Raw genomic sequence first — 27,068 nt, 5'->3', positions numbered from 1 at the left:
TTGCTTTGGTATTCAAAATATCTCTCAATATCAAGACTCACCAAATCACATTCACTCGGACTTGCTGCTTACAATCCTCATTTATAAAGGATTGCGTAGAATCCCTCCTACTAACGAATGACTAACTAACCTATCAATGACTGCGTGCACACCTGCAGGCAATTCCCCTGGTTACCAGCTCCCACAGTGATTATGCACGTGGATCCGCCCCATATCCCATTCCCTACATGCCCAAATCCAACCAATAGTCAATGCAAATCACCACATGAAGTTACAGCGCATATAAACGATCCTGATTATCACTTCAAAAGAAGATATAGAGCAGGGGTGCCCAAATTCTTTGAAAATAAATAGAGTCCGCACACTGAATTAAAGTAAGCTCCCAGGTCAGTTTAGTGCCCAAATTCTTTCCCATGAAGGGCCAAAACTCAATCTGGGTGCAGGGCAGAGGGCCAAAAATAAACGTTGTGGAATTACATTAAAATGTATTGTGTTTTATAGTTTTTAGTTAAGTAGCCTAACTAACAATACAATGTGATTTTCAAATGTCAATTTCCAAGACAATTAAGTCTTCAGTGAATTTAAGCATGGGAACAAATCCTCATTTGTTGTTTTTCCATAGATGGATATACGAGTGCTTAACGTATATTATTATCTTGTCGGAATATTATTCCAGACAATAAGTTAGGAAGTTCCCTTTTGATTTAATTTTACTTTTGTTTTGCCTACAAAGCAAAATGTTACTTTACTTGAAACTCCCCTGAAGTGATTTTGGTATTATTTATGCAAGCATAATTCTACCATAGTAACCTGTATGCAGAATATATATAGTATATATAGGGAAACAATTATTTTTTCATCGCTGTAAAACCACAGAATGGTAAAGAAGATATTGATGTGTGTAGTTCTTCATAGATCTAGTCTCTTCATTTTGATCTCAAAGTGCGCCAGTTTGATCCATTTTTACTTGAAACTGTACAAAATTTTCTTCCGGGGGGGCATGCCCCCAGACCCCCCTAGGGGTTCAGTGGTCCATGACCTTTGGGTGGGCTGAGCCAGGCTGAGCCCACCCAAAGCTCTGATGCTAAAACCGCCCCTGAAGAATAGTTTAAAGGAATGGTTCACTCCATAGAAGTGCAACAATCTACTAAGACAAGTGTCTTTTCCCCCTACTCTGTTTCTGCGCCCAGGTTAATGGCCAAGTTTACTACTAGTAATGTAGATTGTGGATCCAATTTTAGAATGTCTCCACTGCACTCTTACAAAGTGTCACACATTTGTATCTCATTTGGAACAACGCACGTGTCCATTTTTTGACAAACCGTATGTTAACGGCAAGTCCTTCATTGAAACATGTTATTGTACGTTAACGGCAACGCCTTGAAACATGTTATTGGCAAGTATTTATAATGGTTACAAGTGTGTGTTGTCCCAAACTAGATGCACAGGTTTATTTAAAATGGCTTAATGCTTTTCAGACTGTAATCCATAGACTAGAACACAATGGGACCCAAAAATGCTTAACAGCAATGTAAACTGCCTGTCTCTGTTAGAGATTTTATATAATTGCCCTCATATTGATTTTTCTTAACCCCCCCCCCCCCCCCATTTTATTCAGGCAGGCAATGATAAAAGGAAACAACAGACAATGACATTAAATTATTTTTTACTTTAATGTAACGGCTCTGCTGTGTTTGTACTGTTACAGTAATTCGTTTTACCATCATCTGAAATAAAGTATATTGGAGGTATTTTGGGCAGAAGCTTAAAGTAAAAAAAATACTTGTGGTAATGGTTTAATTCAAGGTTTTCTGCTTAATTATTTGGTGTCTTTCACTTTCAAGTGTTGGATGAAACACACCAAGTTACCTTTGCAGTGATTAGAAATGGTTAGACTAGTATCTGTAGCTCCAGGCTAAGAACAATGAAATCCATAGAATAATGAAATGAAACATAATGATCCGGCTTCTGAGTGCTGAGGTTTTTTTCTTCTTATTGGTGGAATAAAGTAGCTATAATTTTTACCTGGTGTTTCTCATTCACAGTGCTGGCTACAAGAACTGTGATATACAGTATATTCTCAAGCTCAGCTAGTCACAGGGTTTGGCCACACTGGCTGGAGTGGAGATCAGGTGGCTTGATATATATACAGTATATATATATATATATAGATATATATATATCAATCAAGATATATGTTTTGATTGATCAAAAATATATCTTGATTGATTGATTTGGCGTTAGGGCCTTCTTGTCCTAAAGGGTCTTGAGAAGTGAGTCAGGTGTAGCATTACTATAATGTGGAGCTACATGTGAGCGGCTGTTACGCAATAGGAAGATTCTGATCGCGTTTAATCATCCTTTTGCGTTCGACAGGGTAAGTAGCCCTACCACGGCGGGCCAGGCTATCTAAAAATTATCGTATTAAAAATATGGATACGGATCAAGATAAACACTGACGTCAGGGACGGACGGACGGATTCACTCAGCTACTATTCTCATGGACGGTGCAACTAACTGGTGCTTTGTTGTGTCCTTATTTTATTATATCGTTAAACACGCATTACTGTTTATACCATTTTAGGACCCTATATTATCATGAAATCGTGATTTGTTCTCAAATAGGCTAGTAAACTATCACGCGCAGTGCACGATGGGTAATGGGGACTGACCAGACTTGGTGGATGTTGTTGGTTTTTTTGCCTCTACATTCCGGAGATAACATAACCCGTGTTTAACGCAATCATGAAATAAAGACGTAAAAAAGCAGCAGTTTAGTTATTTATAACTAAATATAGCTGGACTCTCTCCGTGGTGACGTCACCATCCACTCTACAAACAGTTATTTTCTCTCTGTTCTGCTCGCAGCAGAGATGGAAGGGGTCTGACGTCAGCGCTAAAACAGCGCCACCTCCTGTTAAGATCGAAAATGAAGGAACATGTTTTACAATCTACAGTCTACAATGTACAGTTAGTTTGACCTGATCCAACTCCAATTGTTCTAATCGTGTTCGTGTAATTTGCTTATCCTTTGCTGTATTCGATCCTTAGATTGGCAACGCTAGTAGGCCTACTTGATGAATGCCACTAAATCTTTCTCTGAATTTGACTGCAGAATGATATTCTCTTCTTTGGTGATGTGCAGATACAGAGCTCAGAAAGTCAATCAAGAAATTTGTGTCAAATTTGTCAATCAATTTGCCTATCAAGGAAACCATAATGAGGTTATCAGAAAACAAAGTTGAACACACAGTTTATGCATAGTGAAAACACTTGTCTCACCATCGGTGTGTTATTTTCTTTTCACATGAATACAGGGGGAGAGCGCGAACGCAGTCCCCCACTACCACAATCTTCAAAAGGGAGATGACGTACGAGGACAAGCACGGCAACATCAGGAGAAGGAAGGTCCTTAAGGATGACCGGATGTGGTTTCACCCCCCTGAGCGTCCTGGAGTGGTGACAGGGGGACTAGTGCCAACAGCAGACAGCTTCTTCCGCAGCAGCTTGTTCCTGTGGAGGCCGGTAGGCGTGTGGGCCTACAGCCTCCGATGCCCCAGGTCCGAGTGCCCTGCGCGTGCGGACAAGAGTGCTTTTCTGTACCGCTGCGGCTACTCCAAAACGGTCAGACAGATCTGCCACATGTCTCGCTGGTACTCCATGCTGACGGAGGTCCTGGCCTGTAACGCGTGCAGGAAAGCTGCCAAGGAGTCCGAGGAATATGCCATCGGCCGCTTCCTGGCGTGGGATGCGTCCATCCTAAACCAGCTCAGTCCAGCTCACCAAGCAGTCTTTCCTGCTGTTTTAACACTAATGTGAGTGTCTACCTCATTTCACAATACATATTCACTGTATTTATGTGTGTATCGCACATTGTTTTCATGTTTTTATGTTAAACTACAGTTTGTAAAGTTTACTCAACTCGACTCAATATTTTGCATTATAAACAGTTGTGCTAGAGAACATAGTTTCACTGGCATCACATGATAGACCCTTTTCACAGCCACCATTTTGTGTCTAAAAGGCAGGAAGTAACACAGGGTGCACCAAATCCTTAATTAGGGCTTCCAACTTCCAGTCCATTTAGGTGTTCCAGTGCTGGGGCCCTAATTAGTGAGTTTTGGTTGCACCTGTGTTTACCCTGCCTTTTAGACACAAAATGGCAGCTGTGAAAAGGGCCCATTGTGCTTAATTGCAGGCGCGGCGTTGACAAGCAGGTGATTGGCCTGCTGAGGGATCGCACCCAGGGCAACACCATGGCCAAGGTGTGGAGGCAGGTCCAGGAGAGCCACTGTGAAGAGTATCTGCAGAGGAAAGACCTCTATACCACACTCCTCTGCCAGATGAACAAGCGTGGTGGGATCATAAGTAAGTCAGATTTGAGTTGTATGTTTTCCCAGTGTTTAGTCTATGTAGAAATCAATGCTCAGTCAGATTTAGATCATTTCAATTATTATTATCCTTTATTTATACCGCAAACTGTCAGTCTCTTTTACAGGGGTGCCATGTGATCACAGCAGATCAAAATAAAAGCAGAGTTACATATAAAATAAGTGACAACATTAACCTCTCTCTTCTTCACTCTGCCTCCAGGTACCTTGGGGGGCCATCAGTTTCAGCGACCGCCACCAAGAAGGGTGCTGCCGTCGCCAAGGCTGCTGAGGAAAGCCTTCCTCCTCTCTGAAGCGGAAAACATTGAGGACTACCGTACACAGATCATGTCCACGTTTGGCAAAGTCCTCAAATACGACTCCACCAGGAAGGTAACTTTGACACAGTCTTACGAGGGGAACATGTTTAATTGAACAAACAGTCAATCGAAGTAAAGTGAGTGTATATAGTATGTGCATCCTGCAGATAAAGTTAGTTCCAGTGGTAATAACAGTATAGATAATGCAGTGTATGTATTGTAGATTAATTATTGCACAGTTGTAATTAGTATTATTGAGATTATTGCACAATTACAGTTGGTGTGGTGCACAGTTTGAATTTCTTTATTTTTAATACAGGGACAGTGTACAAGAACATTAACCCTATAAAATTGGGAGAGATGCATCATACCAGGTTATAGCAGAAATGCTATTTTCCACCCGTAGTCCCAGGGCAGGTAAAATACAAGCTTAAAACAGTAGGAAAAATAGAATCTGAAACATAGTAGGAAAATAGTTAGGATAAGGACATTCCATGTTAAGAGATACAAAACACTGGTAAACAGAAAACAGTATTGTACATATAATAGCATGATCAATAATTAAACAATTATAATGCTTAGGATAATTGCCAATACATGATTAAACAAAATAAAATGGTAATAAAGAAAGGTGCATAATTTTTTTTTACTCCCTTTGTTTTATGTTTAAGATCTGCAGGAAACTTTCTGGACCCGGAAAAGGGACTGCAGAATGGTGCACCAACGTGGCAAATGAGCTCAGCCAGATCCTCATGTCTGTCTTCACCTGTGAGGAATCTCTGGACAAAATCAGGCCGATGGCTAAAGGTCTCATGGAGAGGTACAAGAGGGCAGGAGAGGCGCCTCCTGAGCTCATGTACACGGACCGCGGCTGCTGTCGCATGTACGGTGTCACCACTTTGGAGCAGATGTTTGATGACTGGACACAGAGCGGCATGATTGTGCGGTTGGACATTTTCCACTGGATTTGCCGGTTCGACGCTGCCCTCAGAACAGATCACCATCCAAAGTACGCCCTCTTTATGTCTGCGCTCTCGGCTGCTGTGTTCGCGTACAACAAGGATGACATGGCGCTGCTCATCCAGGCTATGCGGGCAGGACACTCACATTATGTTTCCCTGTCTGATGCTGACATCATTGAACTGCACGTCAGCAGATACGATCTGCGGCATCATGTCAGGAGGATCACGGTCGGAGCCCAGGAGACCTTTGCCCGTGTGCAGAGCATCATCGACACCCTCAAGGGACCGGCGGGGATGGACGAAAACCAGGTCAGTCTGTTCAAGGACGCGGCAGCCATCGACAGAGTGTGGCAGAACCAGCAGAAACACCTCGAGTGCATGCAAGATCCACCAGGAAGAGACATGTACACCATCACCCATCACACCACCCGTAACGGTGTGCGCCTGCCGTATTACACCACAGTGAGAGGAAACAACAGCCTGGAGGGCTTCCACTGCTTCCTGCCCAGGATGATCCCAGGGCCCCACTGTGCTGCTGTCCCCTTCCAGGTCTATCTCCTCAGTGGCATGGCCCGATGGAACGCTGACAGGGAGTCGGACCGCGTGAAAGGTCAGAAGGGGAGGAAGCACATGGTGTACGTGTCTCCTCTGATACATCGCCTCAACCAAAGGTGCCAGGAGTTGTTTGGTGAGGTGGAGGAGGTGAACTACCGACCTCCTGTTCCTGCTGGGGACGAGCGGATCGGCTTGGAGTACCTGTTCTCCCAGTCATCAGAGCCATTCAGCGTGACAGAACATTATGCTGAGACCAGAGAGACGCTTCAAGCGACCGAGGAGGACGAGGATGAGGTGGCTGCTGACGTGGAAGAATCTGTGGAGGATGATCGGGGCTACATTTCTGACGGTGAGAGCGACCGTCTGACTCCACTGAGGAAGAACCTACGTCTCACTGACCAGGTTGTGGCCCCTGAGCTGGATCCATGTGTGGAGGATGTGTGCGGTCCAAATCATCTCCCCGGGTACCAGTACGTGGAGGAGCTGAGCGCTGTTCTGGTCGAGATTGCCTTGGAGGGGGGCCAGCTAGCTCTCAGTGACTCTACAAGGCAGAGAGTCATCAGTGCATGGAGCAAGCTTGACCTCCATGATCGCAACATCCAGCAGTTTGACAGCCTCTACAGAGCACGCTGGGGTAATGCGCGGTACGGACGAACCAACGGTGATCCTGCAGAGGCAGCTCTGGTTCAGAAGCTCAAGTTCACCAAGAGGTTTTCGCCCGCCCACCTGCTGGATTCAAGAAAAAACCGGCTAATGTACTGCATCATCAAACAGCTGTGGCTCCATCCTGACTGTGGTGGAAAAAAGGTGCGAGGGTCCCCACCAAAGAAGCAGATCACAACGCTCTACCAGCGTGTGCAGCAGAGAGTGACTGTTGATGACCCTGAACTCTGCAAACTTGGGATTCCAATCCTGAAGATTAATTTAAAGTCTGTTGCGGTGTTCATCAGGAGACAGGAGGCCCTGTCAGCCAAAAATGTGACTGATCAAGGCTTGGCTCTCCTCCGACGTCACCAAAGTCTCTCCAGAACCAGCCAACCCACATCAGCAGAGCTTCCAGAAGAGAGGCCGCACACCAGTCGGCCTCAAGTACAGTATGAGGTCCCTCCATCATTGGCAGGGACCAGAAACCTGAAACGGAGGCACGACCATTTCTCTGCTGCACCCCCCACCCTGCCATCACACACACTGGTGGGCACAGTGGCAGCAGGACTCCAGCCCTCCTTTTTGCTCCCTCAGCCATCACACACACCGGTGGGCACAGCACCAGCAGGACTCCAGCCCTCCTTTTTGCTCCCTCAGCCGTCACACACACTGGTGGGCACAGCAGCAGCAGGACTCCAGCCCTCCTTTGTCCTCCTTCAGCCAAGTGCAGCGCAGGTGACCTTGCACCCAGCTCTTCATCGCCAGCTACAGGCCTCTGTTTCCCTGCCACAACAGCCGTCCTCAGCCATCAAGCCAGCCCAATCCACACTGTACAAGGCGGCTAAAGTGCAGCGCAGTGGTACTGGACCTCAGAAAACAGTGAAACTGTACACCTGTATACTGTGTGGCCAGTCCACTCAAGGGCACAAAAAGTACAGAAAAAAAACCTACTGTGAAAAGGTGAAAGCTTCCACCTCTAAAGGACTGGCGTTCCAGACTTTTGAGACGTTGGCTGACTTTCAGAAGGCGGTGGACCAGGTTTTGGCCTCACAGTCCCAGGTCCCTGAGGAGGACATTTGAAATGGTCTTTCTCCTGCCCCTCAGAAGCTGACACTTGCCCTTTAGTGCCCTTCTCATCTTTTCCCCTGGCCTGTGTGTGGACACTGCAACAATTATGGGCAAATTACTGCTGACACCTTTTATGCTCTGTCAAAATTAGTCACATTGTCCCCAAAACACATTTTGAGTTTTATACAATGTTGGAAAGAGGAGAATTTAAGCTTTCTGGTGATATCAAAATCATCATTGTACTCCAAAGATTAAGTGAGATACACCTCTTTATGTCTTGACTGTTTCCAAACTATGTTTTTTGAGAAAAATGGCCTCAAAGTTTTGCAAATGTTTTGTGTAATGTACTGCTGCTTCATTCTATGCACCTTATTGCCTCCAGCTGTGAGCATAACAAACTGCACTTTAACTGAGCCAAACACATTGCACCTTAAGTGTTTCCATTGCTCCTACATCAGGTACTATGTTGTTTTTATATTGTTTTTTAGTACTGACAGTGATTTTATTTGTAGTTGATATTTCTGACTATTTCTTTATTATTTGAATACAGCACTATTCTATTCTGCTTATTTTACTATTGCACTACTACTGTGTATTTATTTTAGGATATGTGTGTTTTGTGAACGAGCAGCTGTGATTTGTCCCAATTTCCCCCCGGGGATTATTAAAGTCTTTCTGATTCTGATTCTGATTCTGATTATTGAAGGAGAAGGGCATTTATGATGTCATAACTGATGTCATTTATGATGTCATAACTGATGTCATTTGGGAAAAGGGCATTTATGATGTCATAACTGATGTCATTTATGATGTCATAACTGATGTCATTTATGATGTCATAACTGATGTCATTTGGGACGTCATGGAGAAGGTGACGTCGGAGATGGTGACGTCATTTAGTGACGTCATTTGGGCTGAAGGGTATGACAGCATGGGGTGCTCTATTAATGCCTTATTTGGTCTTCCATGATTGAAATTCTGTCTACGACTACACTTCAATCATGAGAGACTCTTAATATAATTTTAACAACCTTTATTGAATCAGAATAGACGGTTTGAGTATGGCGTATGACTCCATGATGTGACGCTCCTCTTGCTTATGAGAGAGGGCGTCGGTGCTGTATGAGATAGGACATCCCCCAAGCATCGTTCACCAGATCATTTTACACATAAACATGAATGTTACAGTAAATTTAAACAGCCTTGGAAATATTTAAGTCTTAAAAACAACATAAGTCTTAAAAACAACAAAGCAGAGTTGTGGAATCTCAATGATTGAATGGGGTATATTTCTTAATTATTAAATAGGGGGATATTTGTAAATCAATCATTAAAATAGGGGGATATTTGTAAATCAATCATGACATGAATTATGTAGTAGGATTTATTTGCTTATACAGAACTGACATTCCTTTCTTCATCCACTAGATGGTGCCATGGGACCGGTCAAACGCATGGCTACTTAATATTCTGTTTATTTTGGGTTACCCCTCCCACAATCTAACATTTCTGCTTCATAGAGCCTAGTCCAATTAGCTTTACAGTCATTTGCACGTCACATGGTCCCGTGCACGGGACTGGCCCTGGGACCATGTGACGTGCAAATGACTGTAAAGCTAATGTCTAATCAAGTCATCTATGAAGCAGAAATGTTAGTTACATGAATGTAATGACATGCATAATCCATCTACCCCATGTGTGCATATTCACACACACTCTCTCTCTCACACGGAGGCACGTGCCCAAATGACATCAGTTATGACATCATAAATGACATCACGACCATTTCTCTGCTGCACCCCCCACCCTGCCATCACACACACCGGTGGGCACAGTGGCAGCAGGACTCCAGCCCTCCTTTTTGCTCCCTCAGCCATCACACACACCGGTGGGCACAGCACCAGCAGGACTCCAGCCCTCCTTTTTGCTCCCTCAGCCGTCACACACACCGGTGGGCACAGCAGCAGCAGGACTCCAGCCCTCCTTTGTCCTCCTTCAGCCAAGTGCAGCGCAGGTGACCTTGCACCCAGCTCTTCATCGCCAGCTACAGGCCTCTGTTTCCCTGCCACAACAGCCGTCCTCAGCCATCAAGCCAGCCCAATCCACACTGTACAAGGCGGCTAAAGTGCAGCGCAGTGGTACTGGACCTCAGAAAACAGTGAAACTGTACACCTGTATACTGTGTGGCCAGTCCACTCAAGGGCACAAAAAGTACAGAAAAAAAACCTACTGTGAAAAGGTGAAAGCTTCCACCTCTAAAGGACTGGCGTTCCAGACTTTTGAGACGTTGGCTGACTTTCAGAAGGCGGTGGACCAGGTTTTGGCCTCACAGTCCCAGGTCCCTGAGGAGGACATTTGAAATGGTCTTTCTCCTGCCCCTCAGAAGCTGACACTTGCCCTTTAGTGCCCTTCTCATCTTTTCCCCTGGCCTGTGTGTGGACACTGCAACAATTATGGGCAAATTACTGCTGACACCTTTTATGCTCTGTCAAAATTAGTCACATTGTCCCCAAAACACATTTTGAGTTTTATACAATGTTGGAAAGAGGAGAATTTAAGCTTTCTGGTGATATCAAAATCATCATTGTACTCCAAAGATTAAGTGAGATACACCTCTTTATGTCTTGACTGTTTCCAAACTATGTTTTTTGAGAAAAATGGCCTCAAAGTTTTGCAAATGTTTTGTGTAATGTACTGCTGCTTCATTCTATGCACCTTATTGCCTCCAGCTGTGAGCATAACAAACTGCACTTTAACTGAGCCAAACACATTGCACCTTAAGTGTTTCCATTGCTCCTACATCAGGTACTATGTTGTTTTTATATTGTTTTTTAGTACTGACAGTGATTTTATTTGTAGTTGATATTTCTGACTATTTCTTTATTATTTGAATACAGCACTATTCTATTCTGCTTATTTTACTATTGCACTACTACTGTGTATTTATTTTAGGATATGTGTGTTTTGTGAACGAGCAGCTGTGATTTGTCCCAATTTCCCCCCGGGGATTATTAAAGTCTTTCTGATTCTGATTCTGATTCTGATTATTGATTGGAGGTTTATTTCTTTATCATAAAATAGGGGGATATTTGTACCATGATGTGACGCTCCTCTTGCTTATGAGAGAGGGCGTCGGTGCTGTATGAGATAGGACATCCCCCCTAAGGGGATTTGTTTCCAACAGGAGTCATGACATTGGTGGTGATCTGGGGAGGAGAAGGGCATTTATGATGTCATAACTGATGTCATTTATGATGTCATAACTGATGTCATTTATGATGTCATAACTGATGTCATTTGGGAAAAGGGCATTTATGATGTCATAACTGATGTCATTTATGATGTCATAACTGATGTCATTTGGGACGTCGGAGATGGTGACGTCATTTAGTGACGTCATTTGGGCTGAAGGGTATGACAGCATGGGGTGCTCTATTAATGCCTTATTTGGTCTTCCATGATTGAAATTCAGTCTACGACTACACTTCAATCATGAGAGACTCTTAATATAATTTTAACAACCTTTATTGAATCAGAATAGACGGTTTGAGTATGGCGTATGACTCCATGATGTGACGCTCCTCTTGCTTATGAGAGAGGGCGTCGGTGCTGTATGAGATAGGACATCCCCCAAGCATCGTTCACCAGATCATTTTACACATAAACATGAATGTTACAGTAAATTTAAACAGCCTTGGAAATATTTAAGTCTTAAAAACAACATAAGTCTTAAAAACAACAAAGCAGAGTTGTGGAATCTCAATGATTGAATGGGGTATATTTCTTAATAATTAAATAGGGGGATATTTGTAAATCAATCATTAAAATAGGGGGATATTTGTAAATCAATCATGACATGAATTATGTAGTAGGATTTATTTGCTTATACAGAACTGACATTCCTTTCTTCATCCACTAGATGGTGCCATGGGACCGGTCAAACGCATGGCTACTTAATATTCTGTTTATTTTGGGTTACCCCTCCCACAATCTAACATTTCTGCTTCATAGAGCCTAGTCCAATTAGCTTTACAGTCATTTGCACGTCACATGGTCCCAGGGCCGTTCGCTCGGGTCAGCACAGCCGGAAGTGCAATGGCTGAGCCTCGCCAAAGGTGAACCACCTTCTTGATCATGGTGTCTCCCCTGCCAGGTAAGTATGAGTTGTACACGTCAGACACAGAGGCGTCACTCACACACAGGCACGTCTGTAAGACGGTGCCCGCAAATTAACTGGACTCAATTAACTGGACTGGACACACAATATTTACATCAACCTACCAATATTATGAAGGCGTACCGTATACTACACGATTTAAAATCAAAGTCAGTTTTATTTGGCTCGATCATGTATAATTCTACTTTCCCATCATGCATTGCCATGCTATGCGGGTAGCGATATTTTTCTTCGGATGATGGCGAAGGCTGGAGGCACCCTCTCTGCCTGTGATTGGCCTAGCGTCAAACGTTCATCCAATCACATTCGCTTGGCTATCCTGCGTCTCTTTCTACAGTCTGTGGTCAGACAGACAGCAGTTTCGCTTGCTAGCTTGCATGAAAGACGCCACTGTGTGTTTATGTTTTTGATATAGTCTGGTCGCAGGTTTATAATGGTTCCGCTACTCTTGGCAGTGCACGTATGTAGCCTACAGACAAATAAAAAAAAGATAAAAGATTAATGAGAATTGATCAAGGGTTATATAAAAACAGTGTCAATATCCATTTACTCATTCTAACACAAGAGTGACATGTATTTGAATTGAAATATTAATCAGAGCATCAATGTGATTAAATTCAGAATGACAAGAAAAAAGTACACGTCTGTGCAATAGGCTAAGTAGGCCTAAATAACTCAGATATCAGCTGCAACCCCACAGCACTTCCTTTTTCTCAGCTTCTTCTTCTGTGTTTTATGGCGGTTGGCATCCTTAAATGTTGCATTACCGCCACCTGAATTGTATCAGCTTCACAGTGCTAACTATTGACAGTGTCCACTTTCTCAGCTATTCGGGGAAAACACTGACATAGCCTACTTCTATTTCTATTTTTGCTATGTAAACGTTTAAATGTAAAGATAGGCCTATGCGTGCAATAACGTACTGATAGTCAGCTTACTCTGTAACATGTAGCTTTTATTAGCCTCTCAGGCTAGCTCCGGGACGCAATCTTTTTTTTCCCATGATGGCGAAGGCATGACCCGCCCCTCTCTGCCTCTAATTTGCTGACTGCACTCGGCTGCTCTCGGCTGCTTCCCAGGCGAGCCAGAAGTCATCTCAAACGAGCCATTATAGCCTATACTTTCATTCAATGTCACGATGCTGCGGGGGGAAGTAGGCTACTTCATAGCTTAACTACGAAAATAGTGTCCGCTGTTTATCTCCCTTTCTGCTGCAGCATGTTGAAGAAATAAATGTTCAGTTTGAACAACACCCATTCTGGTCATTATAGAGCAAGATGATCGCTTCCACTACCAGGGCCGCCCAGAGGGATGGCAGTGCCCCTGGAGGGATCCAGCCCCTCTCCTCTCCCTCTCCCCTCCTCTCCCCCTGGTTCCCCCCCTCCTCTCCCCCTCTCTCCTCTCCCCTCTCTCCTCTCCCCCTCTCCTCTCCCCCTGGTTCCCCCCTCCTCTCCCCCTCTCTCCCCTCTGGTCCCCCCTCTCTCCTCTCTCCCCTCTGGTTCCCCCTCTCTCCTCTCCTCCTCTGCTCTCCTCTCCTCTGGTTCCCCCTCTCTCCTCTCCCCTCCTCTGGTTCCCCCTCTCTCCTCTCCCCCTCCTCTCCCCCTCTCTCCCCTCTGGTCCCCCCTCTCTCCTCTCCTCTCCTCTCCCCCTGGTTCCCCCCCTCCTCTCCCCCTCTCTCCCCTCTGGTCTTCCCTCTCTCCTCTCCCCCTGGTTCCCCCTCTCCTCTCCCCCCTCTGGTTCCCCCTCTCTCCTCTCCTCCTCTGCTCTCCTCTCCCCCTGGTTCCCCCCCTCCTCTCCCCCTCTCTCCTCTCCTCTCCCCCTGGTTCCCCCCCTCCTCTCCCCCTCTCTCCCCTCTGGTTCCCCCCCTCCTCTCCCCCTCTCTCCCCTCTGGTCCCCCCTCTCTCCTCTCCTCTCCTCTCCCCCTGGTTCCCCCCCTCCTCTCCCCCTCTCTCCCCTCTGGTCCCCCCTCTCTCCTCTCCCCCTCTCTCCCCTCTGGTCCCCCCTCTCTCCTCTCCCCTCCTCTCTCCTCTCCCCCTCTCTCCCCTCTGGTTCCCCCCCTCCTCTCCCCCTCTCTCCCCTCTGGTCCCCCCTCTCTCCTCTCCTCTCCTCTCCCCCTGGTTCCCCCCCTCCTCTCCCCCTCTCTCCCCTCTGGTCCCCCCTCTCTCCTCTCCCCCTCTCTCCCCTCTGGTCCCCCCTCTCTCCTCTCCCCTCCTCTCTCCTCTCCCCCCCTCTCCTCTGGTTCCCCCTCTCTCCTCTCCCCCCCTCCCCCCTCTGGTTCCCCCTCTCCCCCCTCTGCTCTCCTCTCCTCTGGTTCCCCCCACCCACCCCCATCCGCGGTCGCCTTTTATACACGTCTCAAACAACGCAGGACAACGTGATTGGCTGGCTCAGATTTGAACAGATCTGAGCCAGCCAATCGCGTTATCCTGTGATGACGTAATGTCCTACGACCCATGACCGGATGGACCATATATGGACTTCCTCCCCCCCCTGGCTGCGCTATCATAGCTGCTGACTGTTACTGCACTATCAGTCAGATCCGTGACATGGACGTTACTCTGCAGAAACTACAGTAACAAAATCACGAATTGCTCTGTTTTTGGAGCTCTGCATGTCTGTGTTTGTCTAGTTAATGTGTTAACGTTAGCTAACGGCTAACATTCGCTAGTTAGCCAACCAACCAGCAGCTAACATTAGCTAGCTAGCTAGCTTACCGGAAGCGATATTTTTTTTGGATGACGGCGAAGGCATAACCCACCCCTGGCCCTAGCAAGCGTAACTGCTGTATGTCTGTCTGACCCACTGAGTTTGACGGTCTGACCACAGACTGTAGAAAGAGATGTAATGCAGGATAGCCAAGCGAATGTGTTTGGATGGAAGTTTGACGCTAGGCCAATCAGAGGCAGAAAGGGGCGGGTTATGCCTTCGCCATCATCCGAAAAAAGAATATCGCCTCCGGGACAACAACGCTTCCTACCCAGCGTGTGCACGTCTTTCCGACAGGGGTGGTTGTTATGGCAACTATCAACAACAACAACAACAACAACTACTACTAACTACTACAAGACATAAAGACCGAAATAGGCTACCTTGTTAATGTGTCTGTCGGAGACACGGCTTAACGTTAACATTTAATAAGAGCCGAATATCAGCCTGCGCTCAGCTATGTATACAGGAAGTAAACCGGATATTCAGGTGGGTTGTGACGGTTGTTATTGTTGTCAAGTTAAAACTGTCTATAGGGTTTGCAATTGTAACATATAATGAAGTATCTCATGCTTGTTGATTTAATGATTGTTTTGCACCTGCTGCTCACGTTATGAACAAATGCTAGATGACCATAGCCTCAGCAACAAATAACTGCAGTCATGTATGAATGTTAGCTGTCCAGCAAACACTAATATTTATAGGAATCATGCTTGGTTGGAAGTAGCCTACTTTTCCCCCCGCTGCTTCGTGACATTGAATGAAACTGTTTCGGCTCGTTTGAGATACTTCTAGCTCGCCTGGAAAGAAGGTGGGAGCAGCCGAGTGCAGTCAGCCAATCAGAGGCAGAGAGGGGCGGGTCATGCCTTCGCCTAGCCTTCGCCATCATGGGAAAAAAAATATTGCACGCGGGTTAGACGGGTAGGTTGGAGTGTCACGTGATCTGACCACGTGACTCGTGAGAGATGATGACAGAAGAGCCGTTTGCGGTGCTGATCCACTTAGTTATAGTATAACATATTCCTCATGAACACAGTATACATGCTCTTATCGTGATGGCCCACTGACAGATGCAGACATAAATATAATGCTTTTCATGTAATGTCAATGTACACATTCACTGGGCAAAGTAAGACAACTACTTCCAACTTAGGCCTATGTAAAACATGCCATATTTTTTCACTTGTATTTTATTCAAATTTTCAGTTCAACAGAAGACAAACAGCCAAACAAACAACATATAAGAAAAACACATGTTGCCAGCCATAATCACATCATATAAACCTTCAGAGGAGGACACTTGTTTATTTGTTTGTTTATTAGTTTATTAAAAAGGATCCCCATTAGTCTTCCTGGGGTCCACGACAACAAATACATTACATGTTAGACAAACATTGAATGTCTAGAAACATGTCACAAAGAGTAAGAGAAAATATCAAAGAAGAAACATTTAGAAAATAGAAAAAGTAAAACTAGAATCAAATAGAACATTACTGGAATACTGTAATGTAGTCTCTAAAACAGACATCACAAAATATGACAAGAGATAAGATAAAATACAAGTTAATGTGAAAATAAATCAAATCTAAGTTTCTTTTTCAAATCTGCCTTTCCTGTGATGGAACGAATGTCACCAGGAAGACAGTTCCATGAGACTATCCCTATAAAAAAACAAAAAAAGGGCTCGCAACACAATTTTTTTGGATAGCTCCCGTGGCGGACATTTATTCAGACGACAAACAGTTTCGGCCTGGTTCGGGCCTTCGTCAGTGTCAAGTGAAAAATACATTTACAAGGAAGTGCTTAAATAGCATTTTCATGGGTCTTTGTCTCCGCCTAGTGGTGTGGAGGCAGACCCAGGTACAATCTTTAAAGCAGTTTCACAAAGCATAAATCACATTCTAAGGAAAAGGAAAATGGTGGCATAATCTATTCAGCTCTCCGAATGAACATACAATAGCTCTACACAGCAATCACTGCACACTATATATGCACAACATATTTTAGAACATATTTTTTGAACATATTTTTTAAGCATATTTTTTAGAAATGGACGCCGTCAATCAGCTTGGCCCTCTAAGTATCTCACAGAGAACATTCATCCATACAGTCTTGTATCAAAAGGAAATAAAAGGCAAAAAACAACTGGAAACTGAGTACAGTACAGAGGTCTCACAAGTAAGGTCTGACATCAAAGTCCTCATTGAGTCCAATAGGTGCCATGGTGCCCAAAAAGTCAATCCACCATAATTCTCTCTTTAGAAGGAGATTGTCCATGTTCCCCCCGCGCCTAGGGGTCGTAACATGTTCAATGCCCACGTATCTGAGTTGGGAGACATTGTGGTGTGCTTGCGTGAAATGAATGGCTACTGAGCTTTTTACATCACAGTTTCTGATTGTACTGCGGTGCTCTGCTATCCATGTCTTAAGTGCTCTTGACGTCTTGCCCACGTAGGATTTCCCACAGGGACAGGTGAGCATATAAATAACATTGGTGGTTGTGCAAGATATCTTTCCTCTGATTTTAATCTTTTTGCCTGTTGTTGGATGGTTAAAAACGTTGCATTTTGTTGTAAAATGGCACTGTGTACAAGCTCCACAACGTCTGTTGCCATCAGGTAGATCGTCTAAGAAAGTGTGGGGTTTCTTAGGGGTTAAGTCAGAATGCACGATTTGATCTCCAATGTTTGGTGGTCTCCTATATACCATCCGTGGGGCAGTATTGAATAAACTGTTCAGATCCGGATCTGTATCCAAGAGGTGCCAGTGTTTTTTTATTATTTTTTCGAATTGTTTTCCCATGGGTGAATACTGTATGATACAGTTAACTGTTTGTAGAGTGTTCTTTTTTTGAGAGGGGAGCAGACACTCCTCCTGGCTTTTTGAGGAGACCTTTGAGGCTGCTTTCTCGATGACAGGCTTCGATGAATGGCTTCACAGCCCAGCGCTATTCCTGGGGGGCGATACACATACAGCTCGCAACATAGGTCAACATTAGGCTACTGTTTAAAGACAACAATGTCATCTAATCTTACATAGGCTATAAGTACAGGGTACCAGATTTGGCCTAATAGAATTAGTTTAAAGACAAGAAAACAACACAACACAACACTTGCCCTGTAACCTAAGTACAGATTTGGTACCCTGTACAAGTAGGCTACTTACAGGGTCAATTCACATCATACCCTACTTACCCTGCCTGTAAGTACAGAGAAATGACATGTTTTTGGAGTGTGTAACCCTCTGAAGTCTAATTGATCACTCCTTATAGTCTTTACTTTTTTTTTGTATTGTTATGAAAAATATTTGTATAACTTACAGCCAACTCATTCAGACTATGAGGGACAGGGGGGTGTGATATTCGGCAGAGTGGATTTTGCAGCTGCTGAAATATGCCCCCCCCCCCCCTTTCTAAGGCCAGGTGACTGTTGCCTCTATGAAATTCTCCATGTCATTCGCAAACAGCCTAAAATATCAGCTGGTAACTGTGTTTCACCCTAGAGTCTCTGAAAGGAAATTGAACAGGGGGTGCGATATTCGGCAGGGTGGATTTTGCAGCTGCCGAAATATGCCCCCCCCTTCTAAGGCCAAGTTATAATTATACACAAAGAATAAACATAAGAACAGACTCCTTTCTATACAGTATAAGACTAATATAAAGGTCCACTGAGTTTAGACCGAGCAGGCCACACCGTACTGGGTGTTACAGTAATAGATTGATGTGACTTGAGAATGAGAATGAAATGTTGACGGAATTGTGATTTTTTTCTTCTTCAGTAGGACTTAAAAGGAGCCGCATGAGTCTTGGAGGGAATGCATTATGTTTTCAACAAAATGGATATATGAGGTCACAGTGTCAGAGTATTCATCTAAATCAGGGCAGCCATTTTTAAAAACAGGTCCTTTAAGGAAAATAACTCAGGCATGCCATGGTGATCTGGAAGCATCATGTTGTGAATCCAGTCAAACATGGATCATAGAGACACATTCAGAAACCATGCCCAAAATGGGGAAAACAACAATGGGCGTGGTCTATTTCATGCAGTGTCTCTATACAGACTGATTGGCCCATCCTTACACTTGCACAGGCTGGCCAGACCTCTCTACACTTCAGTGCGGAAATACAGTGTGGGGTTCTTCATCTTTCTCTTGTAGTCTTCATCAAACTGTTCATTCTGGGCCACAGTGAAATGGTTCTTCCAGTCACCAACCTTTCCTGGAGAAGCAGAGACAGAGACAGAGACAGAGACAGAGACAGAGACAGAGACAGTCAATCAGTCAATCAGGTGTTTTTGTTCAATCTGAGCAATAACAATCTGAGCACATTAGAAACTGTCCCTGTCAATTGTCTACTTGCATAATTATTTCATGTATTACTATTGCTAGAAACAGAGAATGCTCCTTTCTAGCCCACTGTGCCTCGCCCTCCTTCCCGTCCTCCTCCTCATTGGTCATTTCTACCGTGCCTCATTGGTTTCCCCTCGAGGTCTCACCCACTTTGCGGGCTAGACACAGCTCGCACGGCCTCACCCGCTACGCAGGCCAGAGTCGGACTGGGACTAAAAAACAGCCCTGGACTTTTCTACCCAGACCAGCCCACCTCAACCAGCCCGTGGCGCGGATACTCCGCAACCCCTGCCCCAAATGACGCACAAACACAAGAGCAAGCCAAAATTCACAGACGACCAAAGGTCTCCACCGAAAAAGCTGTTTTTCTAAAATGGTGGTCAGATTTAGAGGAATATCTCATTTTAAATTAACATTAGACTGTTGTGATGTCATTATTCCATTTTAACCATCAATATTTGCTCCTTTTCTTATTAGGGTAAATACTTTATATTTATTTCGAGATTTTTGTCAATTATAAATTATGTGCTGTTATCGTTATTAGCTTAGTCACTCACTTCTACACTAGCTTCTACACTATTTCCACTTGAGTAATCCTGTGGGGATGGTGCATTTGCAAAGTGGGCCGCTGGGGGTCACTGTCTCAAAAAAAAAGAAAATGGTCAAGCGGTCCACCACCCCACCGGGATTTGTCCCGGTGCTCCCGATGGCCAGACCGACTGGCTCACATTATACGCAACTCGGCTGCTGTTGAGCAATTGTGCGCTGCGTGACTCCCTCTCCAATTATAGTGTGGTGAGATTATATATCCATAATTACTGGTATATTATATTGTATGCGCTATTATTCATTGTACCTTTTCTCATAAAGGGAGAAATCTTGGAATCCATAATGGCGACTGTTGAATAGTTGGCCATGTTGTCTTTCTTCATATTGTCGAACTGCACTCCCCCTTTCACTCTTTCCTTCTCCTCGGCTGATGGAGACAAACCAATAAAAGTGCAGAGATTGTCTATTTCCCGTCCAGTATCCTGGAAACACAACGGTCACACATCATCTCACCAATTACTGCAGAATTTTGGAGGAAGGATCATAGGCCTCCACCTCCAAATGAAACAAACACACACACACACACACACACACACACACACACACACACACACACACACACACACACACACACACACACACAATTACCTCAATCAGATCTTCATAAAACATGTAATGTATTTTGGGATGAGTCTGTTTCTTCTCCCACCAGCCAATCACATGGTCATACCAGGGCCCAAACACCACTGAAAACATATAATAATAATAATAATAATAATAATAATAATAATAATAATAATAATAATAATAATAATAATAATAATAATAATAATAATAATAATAATTGATTGGATTTAAAGCCCCATTCAGTAAGTTTTCCAAGTTTTACTGTTGGAGAAACTGCGCCCTCTGGGTCCAATAGTATCGATAACGATATCGCCGTTCAAAGTCAACAAAACACAGCGCCAGAAAGCTCTATGTACATGTTGTGACATCGGGTACTCACCACGTGATGAAATAATAATCCATAGTTCCGTGAAACATCATTTTCGTAGCAAATCCGAATCGAGTTACTTCCTTGTTTTCATGAACACAGCGCTTCCGCTGTACAGCGCATGCGCGCATGCTTTTCTTTTTTCTTTTTTCTTGCTATGGGACGTGGCAGACAAACTGCTTAGTCCCAGTGCTGGCCAATGGAGGGCGGTGTGGGATAAATAAAGACGAGGGTCTCCTTATTACAAGTCAATCTACCATGTCCTGTGACTAAAAAGCTGTTATATTACAGTAAAAAATGTCAAAAATCTTACTGATTGGGGCTTTAAATAGCGCCTTTCTAGACACTCAAAGCACTTGACATATCAGGGGAGGGAGGGGGAGGGAACTCAACTCAACCACCACTGATGCGTAGCACCCACCTGGGTGATGCAGGGCAGCTGGTTTGCGCCAGAACGCTCACCACACATCAGCCTATCACGGTGGAGAGTTGAGGACTGAATGTGCCAATTAAGTAAGGAGGGATGATTAGGTGGCCATGATTGAAGGAAGGCCTGTTTGGGAATTTAGCCATGTAGGGCACCGGGGTTACACCCCTACTCTTGCTTAGAGTGCCGATAGAATCTTTAATGACCACAGAGAGTCAGGACCTCGGTTTAACGTCTCATCTGAAGGACGGTGCTCACTCACAGGACAGAGTCCCTGTCTCTGCCCTGGGGCATTGGGGAGATTATTCATCAGATCAGATATCAGACCAGAGGGGAAGAGCACCTCCTACTGGTCCTCCAGCACCACTTCCAGCATCAGTCTCCCATCCAAGGAGTATCCTAGGCCAGACCTGCTTAGCTTCCCAAGGAAAGCCAGTAATGTAATGCAGGAGCCACTGGTGCTGACTACATGAAAGCACAACTAGATGAGAATATGGAAGAAATCTGCAGATCCCTGTTCCACTAAAAATAACTCCATTACTCTATTTCATACACACTCTTTCCCTCCATGAACCTCTGCAGAAAGCTGCTCCAGTCTCCTGCTTCAGGCTGGAGCATGTTCATCCGGTCAAAGTGGAAATAGGACACTGCATTGTCCTTGGCATTACGGGCCACATAGACAATCTGCACGGAGAGAACAACACTTAAATTACACCAGCATCAAGTTCAAATTTAAAAACGTTATTAATCTCACTGGATTTGAGCAGCTTTACATACAAAAACACAGACTCATCAAACATACAAACAAGTACCCCAAGGAGTTAGAATGTGGAGTTCACCATAAAAAGGGACAATACAAAGTAAAATGTATAAGTAAATAGTACATCAAACGTTCCCACCTACACAATCTATGAAGCATTTAAAAGTCGGATTGCAGAGGGAATAAATAATTCAGAATGATGGTTAGTTTTGCAAGCAGGCAAAACATAACGACATCCCGAATCCCGATGGCAACAGAGAAATTCACCTGCATCAGATGTTACCTTGTGTTTTAACACTTAGGTAGTGATTAATTAATTCAATTGCAATCTATTTAGCTGTTCCAGTGCTGGGGCCCTCATTAATGTTGTGCTTGCACCTGTGTTACTTATCATTAATGTTGTGCTTGCACCTGTGTTACTTATTGCCTTTTAGACACAAAATGGCTACTGTGAAAAAGGCGGATACATTTTTATGGGAGCCAATGGGACAAAAATGTCCCCTATGTTGCATGAGGATTTTAATCACTTTATAACTTTAGCTCAAATGCTAAACCGTTTCATGCATGTGAATTGAAAATGCTAAAACCATTTGCGCCATACTCTGGGACGTATTGTAAAATAAAAACACAGATTTATGTGATGTGATCAATAACACAAACGGGCTGCTCGAGCTATGCGAATAACACACAGCCACACATACAAACAAGATCCTTGCTTTATCGTTAGATGATAGTAAATAGACTGCAGTATATCAGCATCATAGTACTGGGAGTCATAAGTTGAGAGAGAGGAAGAAACTCATATAGCCTACTGTAGCCTACCCTGCAGTTCTGCTCCCAGAAGGACTTGGGCACAAACTGAACTGGAAGATGAGTTTTGATGAGGCGAGGAGATGTGGGGAGGTTCTCTATCACGTCTGTTCCTATGGAGGGGTGAAGATGGTGGAAGAAAGGAACTACCTTTACTCTCACTTCACACACTCACCTTTGATGCACACTCGTGATAACATGCTATGTAACTCATTGTGAACAAGATGATGTAATTATTATGTCAAGTGAAATCACTGTATGTTTCATCGGGTCTAAGAATAGGTTTAACAAAAAAGAGCAAAGTTAGAAAATAACTGCGATTGCATATTGATTGTTAAATGAAACAGCATTGCGTGCGTGCGTGCGTGTGTGTGTGTGTGTGCGTGCGTGTGTGTGTGTGTGCGTGCGTGCGCGTGTGTGTGTTTGTGCGCGTGTGTGCGTGTGCGTGTGCGTGTGTGTGTGTGCGTGTGCGTGTGTGTGTGCGTGATCATTTGATTCAACCTGCAGTTACAGCTGGGATGAAGAGCTCCAGGAAAGGCACCCTCTCGTGAATAGGAATGGATGTCTGACGCTCTGAATGTGTCTGACCAAAATACAGCAGGTCAAGCATATAAGAGACCCATGTGGTTCCTAAGAGAGAAGAGAGGGGAGGCGGGTGTAAACATTAGCCTATATTCTGTGGACCGGAACACAGCCCGTAAACACAGTCCTCTCATGTTTATAGAGTAGACCAACCTGCTTTAGGATATGTTGCAATCAGTATATCATCTGGCCTGGCCTGGAAAGATTGAACTTTGTCCCAGTTGTCTGTGAAAGGGTGCGTCATTGAGACTCCGTGGAAATCCAATAATTTTGGCCGAGGAGGTAAATCCATCTGGAAAAGAAATGTGATCATGATAGAGGCTGTCAGAAATAAAGCTCTAAATAAGGAGTCGTGTGTTTTTCATGCTAGGGGAGCAGGCGACATGGACAAAATGACAAAACAATCAAATCGGTGTGAAGTTCACAGAAAAGTTATAAAATCCCTCCACGGTCTTTGTAAGTGAGGGGGACGAAAACAAATGATTACCGTTATGTACAAATCTGTTTTCAGTAGTTCCATGATACATTTTGAACTAATAGTAAAAACAAAAAAACATTGGGAGCTAATCGAGAATAACTCTGCAAATCAGACAGACACAGAAGACACATTACCCTCACAAACCTTAGTCTCGGTACCGTAAACTTCAGTGCTGATAGTTTAGTAATATTATCTTCTTATCCAAACTGCTTTCTCTGTCGTATTGCTGGGTGTTTTTCTCTTGCTCCACTATACAGTTCCCTCTCTGGCACATTATTGTACTTCCTTCCGTTCCTCGGGTTATGTAACGCTATGACCTCTCCTTTCACCTCTTGTCATTCCAAGCGGAAAACTCAGTCCCCTATTGTGGAGGCCCGCCCCAGCCTTTTGATCACAGCCTAGGCAGAACATAAACAGAACTGACGCTTGAGGCAGGCTCATGCTGAACTGAACTTCATTCATGCTAGTTTTGATTTAACCCATTGATACCTGATGCAGCATTTGCGTGTATATCCCTCATTTGTGTGCGTATCCCTTTAAGACCGCGAACCGCGTTAGCGCGGTTCGCGGTCTTAAAGGGATACACACACAAATGCTGCATCAGGTATCAATGGATTAACTGCGATCTGCTGGTTCACAACACAAATCTCTCCTGTTGCTCTGGGGCTTGAATGTCCAGCATGTGCATGATTTAAAAAAGTCAGTCACTTGGGAGTTATCCGGAAAGCCTGCGTGGGTCTGACTCCAAACATATGGCTCTCTTCTCCTCTACAGTTGGATCTTTTGGATTTCATTGTACTTACAGTTTATTATTTTTTACCTTGTAAAACTTTTTTCTTAACATTTATTTTTATTTTTCTCTATGCTCTTTTCTTTTGATCCATTTTTATAAAGCACTTTGAGCTGCCTCTGTATATGAAACGTGCTATACAAATAAACTCGCCTTGCCTACAGTATATTAGTGCTTTTGAGGTTATACTACAAAAATGTATGGGAGAAGGAATAGATTAGGCTTCTTACCATGCTCTTGTCAGATTCATCGCTCTGTTCAGGCAAATGAATACAGAAGAAAAGAAACTTATCTTTTATATGCTGACCCAAAGAAATCCCCCATCCTCCCCTAAGGGATACTTGGCCCCTTTTCAAAAATGCTTGTCAGCACATTGAGTCTGGAAGGCAAGCACTGTACACACTTTGCACAAGCCTCTGCAGCAAGAACATGTGGGCTCTTTGATGTGCATGGGGAATATGTACAATTGTGTATTGTGAGCATTGGAATTTCGTACGAGAAACGAATGTGTGGAGCATGTGAAACTGATTTGGTCTAGTCGGAGTCTGCTGTACTCAAGGACGTACGTGTCAGAGAACAAAAATCAAGGCAGTGCGTGAGAGGGAGGGACACTGAAAACCAAGGCAGTGCGTGAGAGGGAGGGACACTGAAAACCATCAGAGAAGTTATCTCTTGCTTTTCAGATAAGGAATATCTGCACTCCGACATCTCTAAATCCTTTGCTCAGGACTGTGGAAATAACTTCATAATGAACATCATAATAATAATAATAAACATATAAATGTAGCCCGCCTATATACTCACCTGTATTTACATGTTAAACTTGCACCTATATGGAATTGTATGTATAATCTTGTGTGTGTGTGTGTGTGTGTGTGTGTGTGTGTATGTATGTGTGTGTGTGTGTGTGTGTGTGTGTGTGTGCGCGTGCGTGCGTGCGTGTGTGTGTGCGTGCGTGCGTGGGGGGGGGGGGGGGGGGGCGCTATGTTTTTAATTTAGTTTTTTTTGATGAAATGTATAGATACAGTCGGTCTGCGTGGGGGAATGTGCACACGTTACTTCCGTTTTAGGGCCATGGGGGATTTCCCCCATGCTGACCCATTGATGTTAGTGCGCTGACCACTCGTCGAGACGAGACATCGCCTGAATCTATAGGGTACATGACTTTTTTTTTTGGGGGGGGGGGGGGGGGGGGGTAGTGCTGTGCAGTGAGTGTTAACCTCACTCCCCAAGACCTCAAGCGATGCTCTAGCGACAGACGCTAGAGCCCATAGCCTCCTCTCTAGAGCATCCGCCTCCCATGCATGGTTTTACGTCTGGCTCTTATGTGGCTTTAGGTCTGGCACTTACGTGGTTTCACGTCTGACACTTATACGTGCTTCTAGGTCTGGCACTTACGTGACACACACAGACCTTTACACATACACACACAACACAACACCAGGCCGAGGTCCCACCAAACTAGATTTGAAGGCCGCGTAGCAGCCTGAGAACCTAGTGGATAGTTGGAAGGGCACAAGCCCTGAGCTATCCACCACGATCAAGAACTCCAACGGACAGATCCAACAGATGGCTGCAACGCTTGTCACACAACAGGCTGTTCAAAGCATCACGATTTCCGTTGGAATAAACGGTTTGCTACGTGACCTACGTTTTGGCGGGACTGAAGTCAACCCAGTTCCTACTGACATGCCAGAAGGGAGTCTCTCATGCCAGACTCTCTTCTATTCTGTGAATGCATACAGTCTCATACAGTCTGTACTTCAAGCTGGGAAAACTTGGCCAAAGCGAAAAGGGAAACTCTGAGAAAATAATGAGCGATGTCCCGGATGTCCCGCCTAAAGGCAGGTGATTGGAGAAATACGAGCAGATCACCTGCATCCAGTCGAACATGATCCGGTCTGGGTTTTTTCCCAACTTCCTTTGACCAGGCTCTGTGGGTGTGAAATACAGACTGTGATGGATTCGCAGAATGTAGAAGAGACTACCGGTATTTGTATACAGTTAATGAGAAGAGAGTAGAGGGCTTGAAGAGACGTATGGGGGGGACTAGGCTTGAGAGACTACAGAAGGGCTCACCTAATGCTGCTTTCAAGTACTCCTCGGACAAGAATTAGGCTATTTATGAAGCATTTAACGGCTTCTGGTCGGACCCGGACGAACCAAAATTAGCCTGTAATGAATAGTAATTTGTTGGTTGTTGTTTTAGAAATAAATAAAGCACAACGACCAATAACCAATGACTGTACTTGAAATATAAACATACAACAGTAATCATTTACATAGAATGCTAACAAATATTAAGAACTACATATAAAATACATACTTTTTGCTCTCAGTTGTTCTCCATGCTCTCCGTCATTATTTCAAGACAGGTACCCTAAAGTCAACTCGTTATGAATCGCTACGTTCTAAAACTGTTTTGGTTCGTTAATGTGCAATCAGCTCTAACCTTGATATTTCCGAAAGGCCACAAACGCAGCACAAGACTGGCTGCTGACGTCAGCGGAACTGGAGGACGTACACAA

At 44.3% G+C, this 27,068-nt stretch overlaps 1 protein-coding gene across 4 annotated transcripts; it reads right to left on the bottom strand.

Moving 5' to 3' along the window:
• Window positions 1-16,161: 16,161 nt before the first annotated feature.
• sult1st4 (sulfotransferase family 1, cytosolic sulfotransferase 4) lies at window positions 16,162-24,014 on the bottom strand. 4 transcript variants are annotated; one of them, XM_083638402.1, is made up of 8 exons: window positions 23,895-24,014; window positions 23,426-23,564; window positions 23,192-23,320; window positions 22,703-22,803; window positions 21,678-21,804; window positions 20,348-20,445; window positions 20,007-20,181; window positions 16,162-19,019 (listed from the first exon to the last, which is right to left on the bottom strand). In XM_083638402.1, the coding sequence occupies exons 2-8, from the start codon at window positions 23,562-23,564 to the stop codon at window positions 18,907-18,909; spliced, it is 882 nt and encodes a 293-aa protein (XP_083494528.1). In that variant the 5' UTR covers window positions 23,895-24,014; the 3' UTR covers window positions 16,162-18,906. The 4 variants fall into 4 exon arrangements, with proteins under 4 accessions (XP_083494528.1, XP_083494529.1, XP_083494531.1 ...); XM_083638403.1 differs by having other exon boundaries at window positions 23,885-23,960; XM_083638405.1 differs by lacking the exon at window positions 20,348-20,445.
• Window positions 24,015-27,068: the final 3,054 nt, after the last annotated feature.

Source organism: Poromitra crassiceps (assembly GCF_964638095.1).
Source record: "Poromitra crassiceps genome assembly, chromosome: 6".
NCBI lineage: Eukaryota > Metazoa > Chordata > Actinopteri > Beryciformes > Melamphaidae > Poromitra > Poromitra crassiceps.
This window is presented reverse-complemented; position numbering and strand designations above follow the sequence as displayed.

What these genes read in the sequence shown, in the direction of transcription:
- sult1st4 (XM_083638402.1), bottom strand. Translation starts at nt 23,564, where the DNA reads ATGGATTTACCTCCTCGGCCAAAATTATTGGATTTCCACGGAGTCTCA. An exon ending in GAGGTTCATGGAGGGAAAGA is followed by an intron (nt 20,446 to 21,677) that starts GTGTGTATGAAA and finishes ATATGTTTTCAG; the next exon opens with TGGTGTTTGGGCCCTGGTAT. An exon ending in TTCTCCCTTTATGAGAAAAG is followed by an intron (nt 19,020 to 20,006) that starts GTACAATGAATA and finishes CTGCTTCTCCAG; the next exon opens with GAAAGGTTGGTGACTGGAAG.